Source organism: Pelobates fuscus, chromosome 8, assembly GCF_036172605.1.
Source record: "Pelobates fuscus isolate aPelFus1 chromosome 8, aPelFus1.pri, whole genome shotgun sequence".
Lineage (NCBI taxonomy): Eukaryota > Metazoa > Chordata > Amphibia > Anura > Pelobatidae > Pelobates > Pelobates fuscus.
Window position 1 is genome coordinate 38,889,576 of NC_086324.1, and position 15,533 is coordinate 38,905,108.

The 15,533-nt window shown below is 36.8% G+C and overlaps 1 protein-coding gene across 1 annotated transcript in view; it reads right to left on the reverse strand.

Annotated features, from left to right (window-relative positions):
- LRP2 (LDL receptor related protein 2) overlaps nucleotides 1–15,533 on the reverse strand; it is a 176,142-nt gene that overhangs the window by 23,609 nt on the left and 137,000 nt on the right. The window contains exons 51-60 of the mRNA XM_063429700.1: nucleotides 15,308–15,460; nucleotides 13,424–13,594; nucleotides 10,427–10,650; nucleotides 8,913–9,090; nucleotides 8,332–8,528; nucleotides 7,368–7,613; nucleotides 5,704–5,832; nucleotides 3,540–3,659; nucleotides 2,833–2,949; nucleotides 2,597–2,713 (exon numbers count right to left, since the gene is read on the reverse strand). Of these exons, the coding sequence (XP_063285770.1) occupies nucleotides 2,597–2,713; nucleotides 2,833–2,949; nucleotides 3,540–3,659; nucleotides 5,704–5,832; nucleotides 7,368–7,613; nucleotides 8,332–8,528; nucleotides 8,913–9,090; nucleotides 10,427–10,650; nucleotides 13,424–13,594; nucleotides 15,308–15,460 (1,652 nt within the window). The remainder of the gene's footprint in view (nucleotides 1–2,596; nucleotides 2,714–2,832; nucleotides 2,950–3,539; nucleotides 3,660–5,703; nucleotides 5,833–7,367; nucleotides 7,614–8,331; nucleotides 8,529–8,912; nucleotides 9,091–10,426; nucleotides 10,651–13,423; nucleotides 13,595–15,307; nucleotides 15,461–15,533) is intronic.

Sequence of the window (15,533 nt, forward strand, 5' to 3'; positions counted from 1 at the left end):
ATTTAAAAAAATTTAACAAAAAAATTATTGAAATAATAAAAAATAATAATAATAATAATAATAATAAAAATGCCCACCCCCCACCAAGGCTCTGCAACACATACAGAAACACACACTGCATCACACACACTCACACTGCACTCATACACACACACTGCACTCATACACACACACTGCACTCATACACACACACTGCATTCATACACACACACTGCATTCATACACACACACTGCATTCATACACACACACACTGCATTCATACACACACACACTGCATTCATACACACACACACTGCATTCATACACACACACTGCACTCATACACACACACTGCATTCATTATATACACACACTGCATTCATTATATACACACACTGTAAATAAATATTCAATTAATGTATTTTTTTTAGGATCTAATTTTATTTAGGAATTTACCAGTAGCTGCTGCATTTCCCACCCTAGTCGTATACTCGAGTCAATAAGTTTTTCCAGTTTTTGGGGGTTAAATTAGGGGCCTCGGCTTATATTCGGGTCAGCTTATACTCGAGTATATACGGTATGTCCTCTTGTTGTTGTAGTTTGTCTTCTTTTAAATATAGTCTCCTCCTTTACTGTGTTGATTCCCTTTATGTATTTAAATGTTTCTATCATATCCCCCCTGTCTGGTCTTTCCTCCAAGCTATACATGTTAAGTTCCTTTAACCTTTCCTGGTAAGTTTTATCCTGCAATCCATGAACCAGTTTAGTAGCCCTTCTCTGAACTCTCTCTAAAGTATCAATATCTTTCTGGAGATACGGTCTAAAGTACTGCGTACAATACTCCAAGTGAGGTCTCACCAGTGTTCTGTAAAATGGCATGATCTCAATAGTGGTAGTCTTTATATTATTAAAATAGAAAGAAGTTTAGAGGTGACTATAAATGGTCTTTACGATTGAGTAAACTTTGACACTGTACCTCACAGTCAGCAGACACATTCCAGCCAATCAGCAGCCCTCCCTCCCAGACCATCCCACCTCCATGACGAATAGGGGGCGGACCGAACATTTCGCGTGTTCGTGACCGCGAACACGCTATGTTCGCCGGCGAACGGTTCCTGGCGAACTGTTCGGGACATCACTATATATTATGGCATTGATTCATCTGGAATAATCAACAGAATGCTGTGCATATGCATTGGAGTCAATGATGGTCTCCTTACGAAAGACTGCACATCTGCTCCGTTTAATGTCCCTTATCCAATGGCACTGAGCAGATAGCCAACAGACAAGGAGGTCCCCTGCTCCCTGATTTCATACACACTCATTCCACAGTGCAAGGATTGGAGAATGAGCAGGTGGTAACCATAGCAGCTCACCTATAACATGTATCAACTTCAAGTGTGAATGATTGTGGGGGATACAATGAGCTACTCAATTTGTGCTAAAACTATAGAAATCAAACAGAATAGAAATTTAAAAGCATGAACGTAAGCATATTATAATAATAGCAGTAGAAACTGATTAAAGTCTTGCTTTACTTTCAAATGCATTTAAATGCTAAAGGATGCTTCAAATACTAAACCCTCTGCAATTATATTGTGACTAATCAGGATTATTAAATCACCATGGATAAGGACTAGCTAATGTAGTCATACAACCAATTTTCTCTTAATACATTAATTAGTTTAATTTTTCAGGCGACTGTACATGGAGCTGTGCTTGCGTAATGATTGTAATATTTTTCTCGCTGAAATAAATAATTGGGGCAGAAGATTTTTCACCTTATTTCTTTCATTAATTTCTAATTATGTCCAATAAATCTACTTTACAGTCATAAAATTAGATTACATCTATTTTTTTTTTCAATTGAAAGGTTATTCGTTTTTTGCTGCAGATAACCCGAAGAAAAAATTAACAAGAATATATAATTAAGTGCCAGCAACGATATAGATGAAAATACAGAAAAGAAGATTAAGACTATAATAGAGTAAGGTGGGGAGATGGAAAGATGGGCCATTGAGGACATGGTCTCTGAGTTACCTGGGGAGCTAGGCAGGGGAGGAGAGGTGATGGATGGTTTGCTGGAGTCCTGGTCAATACCCACCACTAAGTTTTAATTAACTGCAATCCTAGCAGGTTGTATGTCATCATCATTAGTCATCCCCTCTAGTGGGTAAGTTAATGATGAGTAAAGTTTAAAAAGTGAAACTCCGTATGAAAACATCCATGCATTTAATTATGCATTTTTCATTGCAGGTATATCTAAAAGCAGTTTGGAAAAGTTGCAGTTCTCTTGTATGTAAGCCCTCCCCAACTGCAGTTCAATGAGAATTTATTTGCAAAGCAATTGCTCTGAGAAATTGCCTGGCTCTTTAATTGAGTTCATTAAATTTTTTTTACTATTTTTCCCAGGCATTAAGAAACAAATGATATTAGTAGTAACACATGTTATTCAAATTAAATCTGTAAAACAGAACTGAATATACTTCACATAACTGTACTACTACTATTTCTGCCATGAAGGTTTTGGAAACTATTTAGAGATCTTAAGCACCTGTCATTGGCACCTCTATTTCAAACAATTTGTATTGCTGTGCACTGAAGTTTTTAACTCACGGCAATTTGATTCATCGGAGTAGTCTAGGCAGTCTGCAGTTCCGTCACACATAAATCTTTCAGCGATACAGTGCCCACTCTTACACTGGTAATAACCTGGGTGGCATGTCCTTAGTTCTACAATAATAAAAACTCACATTAACATTATGATGTATTTCACATCCACAGTATATGTACAATTTTATTATAGCACTATAAATAAAAATGAAAAACGATAATAATTTACTTTTGCGTACCACAATCTCTTTCATCAGAGTTGTCTCCACAGTCGTTGTCATGATCACAGACCCAGCGGCTGGGGATGCAATTTCGATTATCACATCGGTACTCACTTTCTGTGCATTCCCGCGGACCTAACACAAAACGACAAAAGACACACCACTTTAATCACTGATCAATGAATTATGCATAATAATGAATAAAAAGAAGTGCGCAACTGTCATGGTGGAAACATTTTCCAAACAATTTGCAATTTCCTTGTCGATTTTCCCCTATTTCCAATCTAGTGATTAAACCACGCTGTATTGCTGGTAAAATTGATGCTACATTTACGTACATTCTAATTAAAATATCCTTCCTGAATTCAGTATAAATAGATTATAAAAATTCTTTTAAAAAAAAAATTAAAATTATTACACGTTTCTAAGAGTTAAAATAAAAAATTCATTAAGATAAAACATTTTGTGCCACTAACTGTTTACAGACAAACAGGAGTCCCACGACACAATAAACACACGTGTATTGCACTTAACAAAGGAATGAGTTTTGGGCTAAGAACTTTGCTGTTACTTTATGTCAAATTATAAAATAATTGTAACAATGTTAAAATTATAATCCGATTTATGATATTAGAAAAATAATATCAATAGCATGTAATGGATTTACGCTATTAATTGCATGAATTATGATATCAGGAGTAGTTATTACATATCCTATAACTTACTACAGTTGCGTTCATCAGAGTGATCTTCACAGTCATTGTCCCCATCACATTTCCAGCGTAGAGGAATGCAGCGATGGTTGTCACAGCGAAAATCCCCCAGCGGATCACAAGTCCTTTGCTCTGTAAATTCCAATCATTCATAGGTAGGATTTGTCAAGCCAGTAAACCAAAATGATTATCCAAATATTGAGCTTAATCCCTAAATGGTTTAATAATGGTTGGCATACAGCCTTGTAGTGTAAGTACTGCATGAAGAAAGTCACTATGCCAGTTCAACGAGGCATTAATGAATATTGTTGGATTACATGCTGACAAATTAATGACACTAATTAATATCTCTTTGCCCTTATAAGCCTGAGCATAGCCACTTAAGTACAGGGTATTTTATTACAGTTTTATACCATTTCTACTGACTTGGATAAGGTACAATTAATATAACACTGTCATAATGAAATCAATATATAAGTAAAAAATTTAGTTTGGTACAGAATAACTAGGATTGAATAGGCTGTGGAGTGGGGCAAACCATGACCAGCAAAAAACAGTCAATAAAAAAAAAAAAAATCCATGAAAATTAATCACATTTTAATTTTGAAAAGGTTACAAACTGGAACATTCAGGAACAACTAGAACAACAGTCAACAGAGAAGATATACCACGCTAATATTTTAAATATAGCTAATGTAAACAGTAGAGACACAAAAAAAAAATCACAATAACCAGAAACAGGAATTTTTACTTCCTGTATGTAAATATTAATTTGTCAATTCAACAAAAGTTACTGTTTACATTAATTATGCCAGATATTATGCTGTCGTACAGACTCCAAACATGTACATTAACATATTTAATGTGGCGGCATTATTTATTACTAGTGATGTCCCGAACAGTTCGCCGGGAACCGTTCGCTGGAGAACAAAGCGTGTTCGCGGTCGCGAACACGCGCGATGTTCGGTCCGCCCCCTATTCGTCATGGAGGTGGGAGGGTCTGGGAGGGAGGGTCTGCTGCTGATTGGCAGGAATGTGTCTGCTGACTGTGAGGTACAGGCTTAAAGTTTACTCAATGATGACGAATAGGGGGCGGACCGAACATCGCGCGTGTTCGCGACTGCGAACATGCTATGTTCGCCAGCGAACGGTTCCTGGCGAACTGTTCGGGACATCACTATATTACAGTGAGAGCTGAAGTCAAGATTGAGTTTGTTATCATCAACTGCAGCACATAAAGGTTAATGTTAAGGGGAGTTGATTCATCTCTACTTAAGCACACTTTTTTTCATTTGGAGGTTTTTAACAGTGTTCACACAAGCTTTTCATGCTATATATAGCAGTGTTTAAAAATGATGGAGTTACAATGAATATTATAAATCGATACACCAATTGTATGATCTAGTTCATCTATTACAGATACTATAGATGCTATATAGACTTGTGCATTTGGTGTCTTCCAAATTGTGATTTGTCCAAACATTTAAGTGATCTTCAACTCGTCACAAACTCCGAACTCCAAATATATAGATATAGAAAAATTATTAAGCAAATTAAAAGGGACGATGGAGAAGCTTTTTTCTTTTGTTTCATGAAACAGTGTTCCAGCCATGTTACAAAAAAATTAAAAAAAAAATGATGATTTGTGGAAAAAAGATGATTGATGTCTACGGGATAGTAACTAAATGTTGATTTTATTCACATATCAAGTGAAAGCGACAAATAGAGGAGGGGGGAGGAGGATCATTTAAAAAAAAAGCCATATTTATATATTATATATGTAATAAATTTATAATATATAAATATAGATTTATTTATACTGCTCTTCCTCTTTTACCCTCTGTTGGCTACTTTTTTTTCACTTAATCTGTGGACTAAAATATATACATAATATTATATCATGGAGTACACAGATTGGCTCATTTTGCCCCCAAAATCGTTTGCATCCAATCGTTTGCATCCAAATCGTTTCCCTGGTCGATTGCAATATTTTGTCTTACCAAAATACCAATGCAAATAAAACAACTTTTTGGGACAAAACTATTTAGCCGACCAAACTTTGCATTGTGCAATAGATTTATTATTCAGTATCATTTGTAACTGTTAGTAAAACAAACAAAAACATTTTAGCCATTTTCCAATGACTATGGAATCTGTGTATAATATTATGACTTACCACAGTTTTCCTCATCAGAGTTGTCTCGGCAATCATCTTGACCATTGCACACAGCGTGGAGTGGGATGCAGCGATAGTTTGTTTTACAGTCGAAATCAGTGTGATTGTCACAGCGATACGCAGGCCCCACTACAAGGCAGAAATTCATTTTAGATTTAGATTTAAAAACAATACACAGATTAATTCCTTTATGTGGACACATTCAGAGCTTAAGATTTACCGTTTTCATAAAAAAAATTGGGAATAATGGCTAAAAAATAGCAAAGAGTGTGACTTTATTTATCTCACCAAGAATACAAATATAGCCCCATAACTCCAGCATTGAGCTCTCAAAGACAAAGCTTTGGGGCAAAACTGATTCATATGTATATATATATAAATATATATATATATGAAATGCAAATTGAGTGATTAGAAGAAAATTCTAAGTCAAATACAATATTTAGTCTCTCTCTTTAGCCAGGGACTTTAACTGTCCTTTAACAGATCAGCTTTTTGTTTAACTTTTTTCCATTTAGATTTAATTTGTAAAAAAAAATTTGAAATTGGGGCTGTTGATGGCAGGCTAATTATACACCAGTGACTACCAGAGGCAGAGTTACACTTCTTCTGGCAAATGGGTTCAACTGTATGCACAGCGTTTTAAAGGGAAACACTGAACATATAAACATATATCCAGGTTCCATGACTACTTCAAATAATCAAAGTGATCATGGTGCATCGAACAAACCACCCAAAATATTGTAATATTTATTATATTATTAATAGATAGTTGCATAGTGTAATACAATTAAAACAAATTTAGACACTGTGCAGCTAGAAATGCACTAACAAAATAGGTGGTGGTTAAATCAACTCTGGGTACATCCCCTTAGATATTTGGGGGAGCTATTCAAGCATCTGCTTCTGCTCCCCTTTTATGGATTCCAAACAAGGGATGATTCTCCAGGACTCAGGGTAGGTATTCAAAATATTGCTTTATTTTCAAATCCAACATAAATTAAAAGTGTGCAGATAAAAAACAGGTCTTGCTGGTATTCCTCTTAGGGGATGTTTTCTATTGTATTTTATTTGTCCGTGATTTATTTTATTCACTGTTTTGTCCCCTGAAGAAGTCCTATAGTGGACGAAACATGTAGGACCCTTTTTCTGTTTTTATCTGCACGCTAACTACACAGTGTCTACATTTATTTTAATTGTGTTACAATCTGTAACTATCTTCTTTTGTAGATCAGTATTCCCTATGTATTTTACACCGTGGCTGTTCTATAATTGAGAAATGCTTTCCTATGGACTGTTTGAATGCGCACGCGGCTCTTGCTGCACATGCGCATTTGGCTCCACTCGGGAGCTGACGTCGGTGGGGGAGGAGAGGTCACCAGCGCCGAGGGAGCCCGGCGCTGGATTAAGGTAAGTAGCTGAAGGGGCTTTAACCCCTTCAGCACCAAGGGAGGGGGACCCTGAGGGTGGGGGGATCCCAAGGATGATATAGTGTAAGGAAAACGAGTTTGTTTTCCTGACACTATAGTGATCCTTTAAATTGTGACTAGGTAACCAAGGTGTTAGTGCATTTAATAAGAGTATTTCAACTCTATTATCTGTTTATCCTTTGTAGTATGGCACAAACATGTGTTTTCAATAAAAATGTATATTAGATTTCTTACTGCACTCTGACATGGGTTCATCGGAGTTATCGCCACAATCGTTATCTACATCACATTTCCAGCTCTGTGGGATACAGCGCCCGTTATTGCATTTGAATTGCCCGGGATTGCAAGTTCTAGTTGCACAATGTGTACTATCTTCATCAGAGTTATCTCCACAGTCATTGTCTGTATCACACTGCCAAGACTCCGGGATGCAACGTTTGTTGGCGCACTGCCACTGATGGACATCACACTGATGGTTCACTGTACAAAATACATGATGTATATTGAGCATAGATACATGAACAAAATGCAGTTTAACATGCAATCAAACAAGGGTATGTTCAAAAATATTTCCAGATGCCACTACACAATATTTTCCAAAGGAAAGTAAACACTCACAGTTGTTAAAAAAAAAGTATATCTGAAACACATGTCAAAAAAGATCTACTGTTCGGTCTAAGATATCATACGGATGTTAAATAGTAATTCACAAAATATACCAGATATGTTTCTATGTACTGTTCTTTGAAAAGTACATGTGCTCCATTCTATCATGAAAAAAAACAAAACAGGTGCAGGTCACAAACAGACAAACACATTGACACGCATGAACAGATACAGGGACACGCACACGTGCAGATATACACACACACATGCATCTATACACACACTGACACACATATGCACAATGACACAAATACATACACATGCACAGATTTATGTTTGTTGTCTTCTATGAATTTATTCTGAAACTCTATAACTAGTAATTTTTTTTTTGAAATCGCAAATGATTTTGTGACTGCATAGAGCTTATGTATTAATGAGCATGCTGTCCTGTTTTGCTGAGCATGTTTTTTTTCACTGTTCGGTACACCTTAGCTCCAATGTTTCTTGTAATTTTTTTATAATAATTAATAAATAAATGCATTAAATTGATTTTTTATTTTTATTTTTTAAAGAATAAACTCCAAATACTCACTGCAGAGGGCTGTATCTTCATCTGAACCATCAGGACAGTTCTGTATGCTGTTACAAAGGAAAAATGGACTTGTGCAATTTCCATCATTGCACTGGAATTGGCCGACGGGGCAGTACCGATGCGGGCAAATCGAAGACTCGTCTGAGCCGTCTCTGCAATCTCTGTGTCCATCACATTTCCACCATATAGGGATACATCTGCAATACAGGCAGGTATAGAAATACATTTATTCCAAGAAAACAATTACCTACAAATCATAAATTTATTCCTCAGTAAAAGGAATACTGCTAGAAAGTGCCTTTCTGTAAATCTTACTTACCCCAAAAAATATGAAGTAAAAAATCATCAATTTAATATTCTATATGTGAATATTTCAACTCATGCATTACACAAGTATACGACATAAGGGTTTAGTTAGCCAAGTTCCAATAGCAGAAAAACAAGGTGGGGACCACAGCATATAAATATATAAGCACGGCTACTTACATACTTGCCCAACCTGCTTTGAGATGAATGAATGAAAACAATAAAAAAAAAAACTCTTTTAAAACTTAGTTTGCTTTAGGCCCAGGTAATCATACCTTTCATTGTCTGCACACAGAAACTGGGTACTGGAGCATTCTGGGAGACAGCGCACTGTACTGCCAATCTGCATGGCCAGGAAATGATCTGGACATTCACAGGTATACCCCTGGCCTCCTTCTTTGATGAGGCACAGGTGGGAACAGCCACCGTTATTTCTTCCACATGGATTATTTACTGAAATATACAAGCATAAATTCATGTCATACTGAAAAACAAGAAACATAATTATTTAATAAGATTAGCTTCTATGGAACCAGATAGTAGGTAGTTCAATGCAGGAACCATTATTGGTCTCATTATGTTTTCTATCTCTCGAACCCGTGAATTGTTTTGGTTTTTTTCGTTCCCCAGATCCTTCTCTCACCCTGTCTAATGGCATTTAAACTCTTATCCTACATTCTGAAATATGCAAGAAGATAAAAAGAATGTCCTGTCTAGGTGAAGGTTATTTTCTACTGAACTAGTCTTGGCCATGAGATTTATTGCATCCCTTGGCACGTAGACCTATAATGCCATAACACTGTTCACACATGCAGTCCAGGACATTTAAAAGGTGGATAGAGTGGATTCGTAACTTTATACCTTAACACAAGTTTTTGTGGAAGCCTTTTTACACAGACCTGTACCCATGGAGGCAAACCATCTCAGAGGTACTTCTGTCCTAGACAGTGCCTACAGTCAAGAACCCATTTACTCTAGAATCTACATCAGCTAGAATTAACTTTGCAAACATCACTGCTATTTTGTAGGTTTTTTTTCTGTAAATGTAACAACAAAATGGCTAAAGTATGTCCCTCACATGATACAGCAATGTAAATGGTAATATTCCTCTGCTCCCCATTTTTATGTCACTGTCTCTGCTTCCGCATACTGATACCCCATGTCATTGCTACAGTCTCAGTTCCACTGCATCCCTTCAATTATATCTTCCGTCTCTGTAATCATCACGACTATCACTGCTAATTAATATATAGTATATTCGATATAGTGTATCATGCCTGTGCTTCCCCACTGGAGTCCACCAGCATCCAAGAAAATCCCCCAATTCATTTTCATATGCATATTCTATCAATACATTCCCACCAAAGCCATATTTTCCAGTTCAAACCCCATGCATTTTCTACAAGCCGCTTTTACAATACGTTCCTTAACTCATCATGTCCAATCTCATATTCCCTAATTAAGCTCTCCAAAGCCATTCTCACTTCCATTTCTTTAACCTTGCCCCATGGCCCCCTGCCAGTGTTTCTCTCTCTATGACCGCTCGACCATTGTATCTTTCCCCATGATGATAACGCTGCCTCACTATCCACGACTCACTAATCCGTGTATGTCCATATGCTCTACCTTAACCCATTTATCAAAAATCCAGTTTGAAATCCCCCTTTAACAATTGAAATCCTCATACCCCTAGAAAATCACAAGCGCATAGAATATTCACAAAGAAATTTTAGTCCATGCTAACGATTATTGAGAAACCTATAACCCAGAATGCTTTGGAGATCCTTACTAATAGGCTGTCTGTATGGGTGGTAGACGTGGATGTCAAAAGGTCTGTGTGTTGTATTCACAAGCATGGTTCTTCCAGATCCATCATATTTGTTCCCTTTTTCCACTGTCCTTGTATTCCAGTCAGTCCAATACACGTAATCTTCAAACACAGTAATTGCATAAGGATGGGGCAGATTACCACTGTACACAGTATGCCGATGCCGTCCTTCCAAGTCTGAATACCTAAATGGACAATGGATATGAAAAAACTGAGATACATGCATACACACTGGGCTCTGTCCTATCCAGCCTGGCTGCGAAACTGATGCCATGTACCAGTGCAAGATCAGGTATAATAATCTGATTAAAGCCAAAAGCATTAGCTACTTTAATAAACCTATGCAGATCAAATTATTTTATTTCTCGGAATTGTTCATGCATTTGGCTAAAGAATCCTCATTTCAATGGACTTACTCATTCTGATTCTTTCAGCCTATAAAAGATTCTATTCCCTGTGAAAAATAAAACTGTTACTGTAATTTTTGGGGCATAAAGTTTGATTCGTCTACTTTTAGCATATAAAGGTGTGCCATATTTGCTGAAAAGAAATAAAACATTATGGTCATTTTTGGTAGCAATCAGTTAAGTTTATTAATTAAGAATGAAAACATTCTCCAACTCAACTACACTCCCAGCTACTGCGATCTAAATGTTGCAAATTTGTTTTTTAGTTTACTGTTCTGTGGATATTCCCCATAGAATACATTTTTACACTTATTGATGTATTAACGCACACTTTAAATTTGCACGACATTCTTCATTTACATATCTTTTATATTTTGCAGGATACAAATATGTTTTTTGTAGATCTCAACTCTCAGTAATTCATGTACATCGCTCAAAAGTCCTGGGTTAAGCAGAACAGACCTGATTTGGGCTTTCTATACGATAGTCAAAATGTATATATCCATCAGACCTCATAAAGGGGCCCCCAAAGGTACACAACCTCCAAGATATATAAAATAGCAGTACTTTTAATTCTTCATTTTAAAAATGCATAAACTGGAGATCAATGACTTGAAGGGATTAGCCCTATATAAGATCTTTTGATTGTTAGCGTTTTAGGATGCTGTTTATTTTATGTACCTGTTAATTGATTTTTACTGAAAGAGGTCCCTGAGGAAGTCCTTTTTGTATAAGGACGAAACGCGTAGGACCAGCGTCTCTTTCTTATATTGTTTTTATGAATTTTTTTATTTGTACACCTTTTTACAAGTGAATAAATCGCCTTTGAAGTATTCCTTTGGTTGCTATCTGTGGATCTTCTTGCTGACCTGGATACCCTATTGGCTATCACTTGAGTAGGGATATTTAAAGGAACATACCCCCCATTTCCTTTGGGAGGCACCCATAATACGCTAAACTTTCTGGAATATGTGAGTGCATATTAATCATTGGAAGCTCTATGTTTTGTCCTCTATTGTAGGTACACTAGCAGAATCCCAAAATACCCTATCAATTATACCATATATCCATCAGACCTCATAAAGGGGCCCCCAAAGGTACACAACCTCTAAGATATATAAAATAGCAGTACTTTGAATTCTTCATTTTAAAAATGCATAAACTGGAGATCAAGAGGGGGGGAGGCACCAAACCCAGAAACCAAGACCGTGTTTGTTTATCTAAGACCAGATGAAGTGCTAAATGCATTAAACGTGTAAAACAGTGATTACGGTTTCTAAATTAAACAGAATTTGCTATAAAGGAAGTTTAAACATTAGATCTATCTTTACAGGAAGTGTGCAGGGAGACTGTGTAAGTCACATGCAGGTAGGTCGTACTAGAGCTTTTTTTAAAAAAAAAAGGTGATTTAAAACCTAAATGGCAGAAAATTGAGCAGTGAGACTGCAGGAGCTATAAATTAAAACTGCTTCATCACGGTAAAGGTGTTTTGGTGCCTAAAGTGCCCTTTAAGAACTGGTTTGCAGAATTTAGGCCAAAATAGCACAGTAGAAAGAAAAAAAAATGAAACAAAAAAAAACAGATATCGCATCCATTATAGTGTTATCTAAATTTTGGATCTCCATTCTGGACTACAATTTGCTTTTTAGTGAATAAACTCTATTGTCCCTCTATCCTACACACATAAGGTCACAATTACAATATGTCAAATTGTGAAATTACTGTCACACTGCACACACCCACTGTGCTGTATCAATCCTGAAGAGTTTGCTGTTATTTATTTCATTGTTCAAAGAGCCTGCCATTGTTCTTTGACTTAAAAACATAAGCCTTAATTAGTTAAAACAATAAAGCTCTTGCATAGCAATGGTATTTTAAGAAACCTTTAATAATAGAAATAATAACAGACATATAACTCTCTCTTTTAACTACTGATGTTTTGAATATCTACACTTTATTGTTTTAGATGTATTGTTTTTAAGTGATTATGTCCTCATAAACTTTCCTTGCTGCAGCTGGTTTTATGGAACGGATGGCTTTGCTATAGTAAAGCCTGCCTGCCTGCCCTTTTAAAATAACCCAGGGACACTTTATATAGCATAACATGGTAATACACTATTATAGACACATTTTTACAAAAGCTAATGTCATTTCGTTTAACCCCTTAAGGACCAAACTTCTGGAATAAAAGGGAATCATGACATGTCACACATGTCATGTGTCCTTAAGGGGTTAAATGAAATGAAAGTTTTTTTTTTGTTTTTTTGTTTGCTCTTATCATAAATGTAAAAATTGCCACTAGGGCAAAGTGTAGGGACGCACACTTCCGAGCAGCTTCCAAACCACAAAGAATTATGACGTTATTCCCTAAAAGTAGACTTTTAGTTAATGGAAGTTCGAATCACAAAATCTAGGTAAAAAGTGCTGATCTGGAAAAATCCTCCAACTTGGCTCTAGTCACAGGTTATCTATATTAGCCTAAATTTAGTGATGCCATGGAAATGTTATGTGAACAGTTACCGAGTGGCTTTATTCTTCTCAATGTACGTACTCAATGTAGTTTAGATGGGCATCAGCCCAGTAGAGCTTGTCGTTGGTATAATCAATGGTGATTCCATTCGGCCATTCTATCTTAGTGGTGATGATAGCCGTTTTGTTCTTGCCATCCATTCCGACCCTGCCAACATATGGATTGTCTCCCCAGTCTGTCCAATACACATATCTGTTGAAGTAAGAGACATGTTGAGAAGATTCCGTTCTCTCTATTATGCATCATGTATTACTCAAAGGTTGCTTCCTATAAACTTCAAGGAGCAAATGCAAGGAATGTAACCTACACATGCACTGAACAAAAATGAATTAAGGGACTCAGTAAAAACTAACTTGCACACATGTTTTAGATTTAATTTTAGTCAAGTTACATAGTTACATAGTTACATAGCTGAAAAGAGACTTGTGTCCATCAAGTTCAGCCTTCCTCACATATGTTTTTTGCTGTTGATCCAAAAGAAGGCAAAAAAAAGTTTGAGGCACTTCCAATTTTGCAACAAGCTAGGAAAAAAATTCCTTCTTGACCCCAGTCCTCTGTTCATGTTTCTTATATTTCTAATGCTCAACTTTTCACTCAAACATTGCATCTGGAAACTACTGAGAGGCTCCATTCATAAAACATAGAAATACATAACAAGCTATCTGCAAGATTACAGAAACTGTCACCATTGCTCAAATACAAAAGGCAGCAGAGGGTTATGGGACATATTTAGATCCACAATGATTGGTTGAATGCTTTACAGTACTTCCTGGTCTGGGCTGAGCTAACATCAGCAGCTACAAATCCTAGCTTCACATGCTGCCTTAGCTTCATTCAGCCTTAGCAAAACCTCAACTTTGCCTTAGCGTACCTTTAAAATGAAAATGCTATTATATTAATCAATATCCCTCCCGTGACCAACCACGACAAGACCATTTTAATTAATCCGTAAAAACAAAGAGAAAAGTCAAAGGATCACTGTAGTGTCAGGAAAACAAACCTGTTTTCCTGACACTATATAATCCTTGGGCGACCCTCACCCTCAGGGTCTCCCTCCCATGGCGCTGAAGAGGTTAAAACCCCTTCAGCAGCTTACATTAATCCAGCGCCGGGCTCCCTTGGCGCTAGTGACCTCTCCTCCCCCCGCTGACGTCAGCTCCTAAGTGGAGCACGATGAGCATGCGCGGCACGGGCAGCACGCACGCATTCAAACTGTCTATAGGAAAGCATTTCTCAATGCTTTCCTATGGACGCTCTGCACGCTGGATGCGAATTTTGCATCCAGCGTCGCAGATGCGCCTCTAGCGGCTGTCAGGAAGACAGCCACTAGAGATTGGCTTAACCCTGCAATGTAAACATAGCAGTTTCTGCGAAACTGCTATGTTTACATGTGAAGGGTTAAAACCTGAGGGACATTGCACCCAGACCACTTCATTGAGCTGAAGTTGTCTGGGTGACTATAGTGTCCCTTTAAATGAACATTCTTATATTTGTAACAGGAAATATGCTACCGTTTATGTATTAGGTTTTAGGATTGGCAAAAAAACAATAAAACCAATATGCCAGAATGATAATAATGCTAAATGCGAGCTATGTTTTGGTACAGTTTCAATTAGTATGCTGAAAAGTAACGAGAATAAATTACTTGAAAACTTTTTTAACTTTGTATGCATTCATTTTAGTAGAAATGACCATACAAAGGCCCTGTTTCTTGATGAACATGTATTTATCCAGTTCTGGGAAATTTTAAGTAGATATTAATAAGGGTAGGATTTAGTTTCACTTTTCATGGTTATATGTCAGGAAATATCAAATCCCAGATACAGCAAAGTACTACATAATGAGAATCATGTACTTCTCCTATCTCCTACAAATTCCCCCAATTATATTTCTGAAATGTCATACCCTTTTTTGGGATGAAGTACAATAGCTCTGGGATGTTGAAAGCAGTACGTGTTATTAACATCCACACAGCGGTCAACAAGCTTTTTCCGAAATCTTCCATCAAGTTCAGAAACAGTAATGCAATCTTTGTAAGAATCCGCCCAGTATAATTTTCTGTAATTGAAGAAAAAAATAATTGTTTAAGCATAAACACCATCCAACAGGACACAACGGAACATGCAAAAGA